At 38.8% G+C, this 7,086-nt stretch overlaps 1 protein-coding gene across 1 annotated transcript; it reads right to left on the bottom strand.

Annotated features, from left to right (window-relative positions):
* Positions 1-1,125: 1,125 nt before the first annotated feature.
* On the bottom strand, positions 1,126-3,098 carry LOC144255313 (vacuole membrane protein 1). The gene has a single exon (XM_077799690.1). It carries the CDS (start codon positions 2,992-2,994, stop codon positions 1,774-1,776), a length of 1,221 nt encoding a protein of 406 aa, XP_077655816.1. The 5' UTR covers positions 2,995-3,098; the 3' UTR covers positions 1,126-1,773.
* Between the last annotated feature and the right edge of the window lie 3,988 nt (positions 3,099-7,086).

Raw genomic sequence — 7,086 nt, 5'->3', positions numbered from 1 at the left:
ACGGTAGACCAAGAGCAAAGGAGAAATCCCCTCCAAATTCCACTCATGAGAGTTAAACGGGATTAAGTACTAATTGCATCTGGTTTTGTGTTTTGTCGTGAAATCGTAGAGTCACTGAATTTCAGAGTCTTTACATACGTGAACTGTCAATATTGTCACTCTGTTGTTTCAGTAGTGAGCACCATTTAGTTTATGGTTAAAGGAATTAGAAGAATAGAAAAGATATTTGGGGTTCTGTTAAAATGACTCCATGGCCACATCAGAGTCTTTTGGATTACTGAAGCAGGCATTATTGCTGATCTTGGACCTCTAGAGTTACTATTTGTGTTAGTTAGTTTTTGGTCACCATGACCAAAACACCTGACCAGAACAATTTAGAGAAAGAAAAGTTTATTTTGGTTCATGGATTCAGAGGTTAAGTTGATGGTCAGCTGGGCCCACGCTAAGGCAGAACATCAAGGCGGAAAGTTTGATGAAGGAAAACTGATCAGCTCATGGCGGCCAAGAAACAGAGAGATGAGGGAGGAACTACAGGGGAAATGAACCCTTCCAGGGCACGCTTCCAGTGATTCACCTCCTCCAGCCACGACCCACTTGCCTACAATTACCACCTGGCCAGTCCATTCAAATTAAGATGGAATGACCAGATTACAGTTCTCGAGATCCAATCATTTTACCTCTGAACAGTCCTATATCAACTCAGGCACTTTAGGGGACACCTCATATCCACACAAATATATAACTTTGATCTACCCTAAGCTCCCACTATACTTTAGGCATTTTCTGATCATCCTTATGCACAAAATTCTGCCTTTTCCTCCATGACTAAATACTCACAGTACTTTTTGCTGAAATTTAGGCCCATTCCAACCCAACTCCAATGAATCCATATGATATCCTTATGGACAATGTGACCACTCTGGCAAGCACAGCCAAAAAGCAGCCAGACAGGAGTTCAGCCTTCCATGCTCTCCACTCCCTCAGGCACCCACCCTAAAGAGCTCCCTTGATGTCTTTACAACTGCAGGTTAACACTTTAAATTTCGCCAGGTTTGTTGTACCTGACAGACAGTTTAATTTTCTTTTTTTTTTTTTTTTTTTTTTTGAATGATCAAAGATGTCTTTATAAAGTTTTTCCATGACTTCATTCTAAATATACAGGTTAAAAAATGGTGTCAGCCCATTCGTGAGACACCAACCAGATTTTCCTTTATACTGTCTCAAAATTTAAAGATCAATATCCCCAGCGGGTATGCAATGCATCATAAAATGGCCTTTTTGAGGGTGGGAGAGGAAGTTTGGGCAGAATGGCATATTAAATTGTACCATGATAGACATGCAAGACTGTTATCCAATCTATGTAATTTATATACATGTTGATGACTTAGAAAAACAAAGCAATCATTTCTGACAAGCCTAAAAAGCTTGACATATTTAACATACTTAGGAACTGTTTGTGTGGAGGGAATTCTCTAATCGTACCATGTGGGCCTTTTGAAAGTAACAAATAGAAGGCCAGTTTCTGTTAGGTTTGCGACTGAACATCTCATTCCACCCTAATAAAAGAACAATTCGAACTGGATTGAGGGTGGATACCTTAACACATAAAGGAAAAGTATGTCAGTGCAAAATATGGACTAAACTGCTTTCAGGAAAAAAGTTTTTAAAATTGATACTGGTTGGAAAAGGGAATTTCCCTTCCTGGTTTGGAGTCCTCCCAATTTAAAGCAGAACCCATCCATTCTAATTTGTGCAGTTAAAAACTTTCTCTGCTTATTTAGTTTTCTCCTCAGAGTTCAACCGCTGCTGGATTCGTTTGGCATAACTTTGTGCCATAGAGTTAATGATAGACAGGATAAAGTAACACACCATCACCACGACCAACTTCTCGAACATCCAGGACAACCAGTTTTCTCCCTGTGGTGTGCCCATTTCACTTTTGTGGTGAAGCTTCTGCCGCTGAGCTTCCAGGTATTCCTGGAATGGCTTCTGCAGAGACGGACCTATGCCGGGGACAGCACCAATGAAAGCCACCATCTGCTCCACTATGTGTTTGCTGAATGTTATTATAACGAAGATTTTCTGGATATGCATTTTAATTATTGCTTTTCCAATCAGAGTTGCACCGAAGAAGGTCCAAAAAGGTACAAGAAAATGTCCACATGTTATTCCAGCCAGATCAAACAGAGGATTTGGGATTGAAGCACAGGCCAAAATTCCAAAAAATCCAACCTTTTGTACTAGGTTTTGAACTGCCAGTTTAGCCCTCGAGGCAAAGTCTTGTGCAGTCTCTGCATGTTCCAGCATCTCTTCAAATTCCTGATACTCTTCATCATCTGGTTCAGCACCTGAGAGGCGAGCTGCCCTTGCCATGAAATATGGAGGCAGTTCTCCGATTGCTGTGCCAATACCCCACATGCAGGCCTCAATCCTAACTTTTGAGATGATACTCCACAAAGAAATGGCTCCTTCAGTGCCTTCTTCATCTGGACAAATAATTTGATCAGGATAAGGTGGCTCAGGGAAATTAACTGAGTTGCATTCATAAGCAGCTAATGTAACTGAAGCTATATGTGGGCCCAGATAAAGCAGAAAGGTATGCAGCCCTGTTCCGAGTCCAACAGAAGACAAAATTCCCAAGCCTATCCAGTAGGCATACAAAAGAAATTGCTTCTCTATACGTTGCACATACTGTTGATGTGCTCCTTCAATGTAATATGTAGCTATAAGCACAGCAAGCAGCAGTAAAAAAGACACCACAATGCTTTGACGATGCCATAATTTTGAGGTCCATTCCTTCAAGATTATAAGGATTTCCAGAAAAAAATACTGCAAGGTAACGAGTGGCTGTCTCCACAGGACAATATTCTGTCTTTCTTCCCGATCCCTCCTCTTCTTTTCATTTATTGAAGAGGGGTCTGTGAAATTCCCATTATGTTGTTCCTTGTTCATTGCTACACGTCTCTGGTCACAATTTTTTCCATTCTCTGCCATTTCATAGATCAGTAACTCTTGAGGAGCCACTCCGACTCCTGCTTCTCGACAGACCTCAGGATCCTGGAAGCGGCTCACGACTGACTCTCACACCCGCCGCGGGGCTCCGGCCAACCGGAACTCCGACAGTTTAATTTTCACTCTGTCCTTGTCTCAGCTCAGCTGTTTCCCATTTGGATGGTTCTGTGCTTTTCCTACTGAGTTTCCATCTTGTTCTTCAGGATGCTCATCCTTCCACCCAATGTGCCTCCATTAGTAAATGGCAACTTCTGTCACCTTAGAGTTAGGTGTTCCAGAACAAAAGGAGAAAGGATTATATGTGCACTTGTGTCTGTATGTGAGAAAGTGCAAAAACACCATCTGAAGTATTGTGCTTTGAAAGCATGATACTTAACTTACTCTAATTGGAAGAATTGGAAGGGCTAGGGAGATAACTCAGTGATGGAACACCTGCCTAGCATGCATGAGGCCCTGGGTTCCAACCACAGCCCTGAATAAAAAATGTACATATGTATAAGGTAAAGACAAACTTAAATATATATATATATATATATATATTTTTTTTTTTTTTTTTTGCTATTTCTGAGGATCAAACCCAAGACCTTGTGCATGGGAGGCAAGCACTCTACCAACTGAGCTATATCCCCAGACCTAATAAAAATATTTTAATTAAATGTTTTAAGTGATTCATATAAATACAGAAATTATACATATCCATGGGTTAGCATGTGATGTTTTGATTTCTGTATAAATGTGTTAAACAATCAATCTCATCAAACATTTATCATGAAAACATTCAAACGCCTTTCCTCTATTGTTTTGAGATATATATCACTCTCTGTAGTTACCCTACTGTTTAATAACACACCAGAACTTCTTACTCCTACCTAACTGCAACTTAATACCCATTGATCAGCCCAGTTCATCATTAAATGACAACTTTTAATATAAAATATTTTGTAGTGAAATGCCTTATAATTATTTAGCACTTTATCCTTGCATAACCAGGTAATACAACATGAACAAGTTCATGTGATTATTATGTAGGGAAACTGGGCCCTAATTGAAAGTTTTTAAAGCTGGAAATAATCAGTTTTTTTTTTTTTCCATGAGAATGAGTTCAATGAAGGATGAACTGGGACAGACTCATTTTCAGAAATAGGTAACTCTGGCTTTGACCCACCATGCCCCATGCTGAGGAAAACCAGTGAGAACCTCTAACTTGGGTGAGGCACTGAAGTTCTCATAGCTTCAGTATCCAGCCTGAGAAGACCAGTCTATACTCATTTACATTTTCCATGAAGAAAAGATTGGGGAGGAAAGAGGACTTCTTTCTATTTTACAATGGCAGTCAGTCCTTATTTGTCTGGAATCTCAAGAAACAAGACAGTCAAGTTATGTAGCATCATTTGGCAATGCTGAGATAGAACAAATGATTGTGGAGTAGGTTTGGAATAACAGATGCTGGCCTATGAGCTGGGTTGGCTCATAACCTGTCATGAGGCCTTGGGTAACTTCTCTAAGCTTTGATGATCCACATGGTCATACAGCCTCTACCTTTCTATTGTCTCCTGCAGAAAATGATCCTAGCAGCCCTATCAATGCTGTGCATAACCAGGGAGACTGGTTCTTTTTCTTGGCAGCACCAGTTTTCAAATAGAAGATTGCCACCAAAATAAGAAAATGAAGTTCATTATCTGGCTCAATAGGAAGTTCCTATGCAATCTTGCATTTAGAATCTCAGAATCTTTACATACGTGAGTTGTCAATATTGTCATGCTATGGTTTCAGTAGTGAGCAGCATGTAGTTCATGGTTAAACATAAACTAAATTTACATTTAGGTGACTCTTAAGAAATCAAGAGCAATTTAATAAAGTAAATGTCAGCAAAAAATGATTTTGAAAGTGGGGGAAATTAGAAATGGCTTTAAGAAAATGTTCATTTATGTAATTAAACTCAGGATCTTATTTAAAATGGAAAGATGTTTAAAGATTTTTATGGTTTGAATGTCTGTGTCCCACCAAAATTCATGTTGAAAATTCCCAATGCAATTAAGAGGTGCTTCCTTTGGGGAAGAGATTTAGTCATGAGGGTTCTCTCCTTGAATGGGATTAGTGCCCTTACAAAAGAGCTTCAGATCACTGCCTGGCCCTTTTCTCTATCTGCTATGTGGACACACAGCATTGAACACCTCTGGAGAAAGGGCATGTGAGCTCTCACCAGACACTGAATCCTTCAACACCTTAATTTGATACCACTCAGGCTTGAGAATTGAGAGAAATAAATTTCTATTGTTTATAAGTTACCTAATCTGTGGTATGTTGTATAGCATCAAGAATAGAATAAGAGAGATTGATTTAGAAAGTGAGAGAAAAAATTCTATCATAAACAACATTTTCTTGGTTATGAAAACAGATTCCTTATTGAAAAATGTGACAAACGTGAAAAAATATAAAGAATAAAATATTCACAAAACATCATTGACATGTTGTAGCTTAAACTCAGTTTTTCATCCTACACTCCTATACACATGGAGATTCCTTAAGAAATTGAAAGTATATTGTAAGTATTATTTAACTTGATTTTTGTCATTTAATGTATGTATCTCTCCAAAAATATTATTTGATAATCTAGAGAAAGGGACCTTTTGAAATGTAGTCTCTTCTTCCTCTACATTAAATTTAAAATCTGTTTTCCCTGTTTATAAAGGAGTGAGCATTAATGGGTCAAATTCTAGAAGATGTAGAAGATTAATTTTCAAATAGCATCATTCAGTAATTAGAGCATTTCTTAAAGTATCAAAGAAATTATAATTTCTAGTTTTGCTTTCTTCTGCTTAGTTATTTCCAAGTGTTTTAGGAAATAAGAAATAACACTGTTAAGTCTCTATGCTAGAAATATGTTTCTATGACCAATAAAGTGATTGGTGCTGTAAGTCATACCTCATGGTGTCACAAGACACTCTCTTATCCACTACATGTACATGTACAGAAATGTGTTTGAATCATATAAAATAATACTTTTGATTGCCTTTCTGGCCTCTCTTTTTTGGTCAGCCCAGCTGGGCATGCTGTTCATGGGTGAAGGCACTCTTCTCCACAAGACTCCACTGTGCTATGATAAAAAGAGGCTTGGGCTGGGAATGTGGCTCAAGCGGTAATGTGCTTGCCTGGCATGCGCGGGGCGCTGGGTTCAATCCTCAGCACCACATAAAGATAAAATAAAGATATTGTGTCTGCCAAAAACTGAAAAATAAATATCAAAAAATCCTCTCTCTCTCTAAAAAAAAAAGAGGCTTTAGTCTACTGAGCTGGTTAGCAAATGTACATTTTCAAGAGCAGCATGGTAATTCTAAGGCATTTTTCAGGTTTAAATCAATGAATGTATCACAATGTGGCTGGATAATTTTCTCTGTGTATTCCAGGACGACTGGAATGCAGGCAGAAGTCCATGTAAGAGGTTCACAAGAAAGCATGAAAGGCCCTTCCCACAAATTCTCTCCCTTGATAACAGCATTACCAGGCACTGTGCTAGGCATTTAAACTTATTCTCTCTAACCCTTTGAACAACTATTCTATGTAGATAGCATTAGCCCCATTTGGTGGATAAGAAAATGAAAACTAGGGACCTGGGAAATCTAATGAAAATACATGTCATCCAAAGAGCAGTAACAATTTGCTGTTTATTCTTCTAGAGTGTTCAAACAGCACCCAAAGATGAAGGAGTCCTTTGCTTAAAGTAACAGAAGAGAGAATGGCACTCTGGAAAGGAGAATCTCTGGTCTTCATGGACAACTTCCATTTAATTGTACTCCAGAATAGACGTGCAATGGAAGGCTTCCGTCCCCACTAGTGCGATGCCTTGGCCTTCACGTGTTAGCTAGTACCTCAGTATTTCATGGCAGTTCAATTGGGTATTCTCAATCTGCTCTGCCCACCCTAAAATTCTAGAAACTCTAAAACATCCCCCCAATATATTTGTCACCAAAAGAAATCTGTTAGCTCTCTGTCTCTGTGACAAAATACCTGAGAAAACCAACTTATAGGAAGAAATATTTATTTGGGCTCATGGTTTTCGAGGATTCAGTCAAT

Source organism: Urocitellus parryii, chromosome 6 (genome assembly GCF_045843805.1).
Source record: "Urocitellus parryii isolate mUroPar1 chromosome 6, mUroPar1.hap1, whole genome shotgun sequence".
Lineage (NCBI taxonomy): Eukaryota > Metazoa > Chordata > Mammalia > Rodentia > Sciuridae > Urocitellus > Urocitellus parryii.
This window is presented reverse-complemented; position numbering and strand designations above follow the sequence as displayed.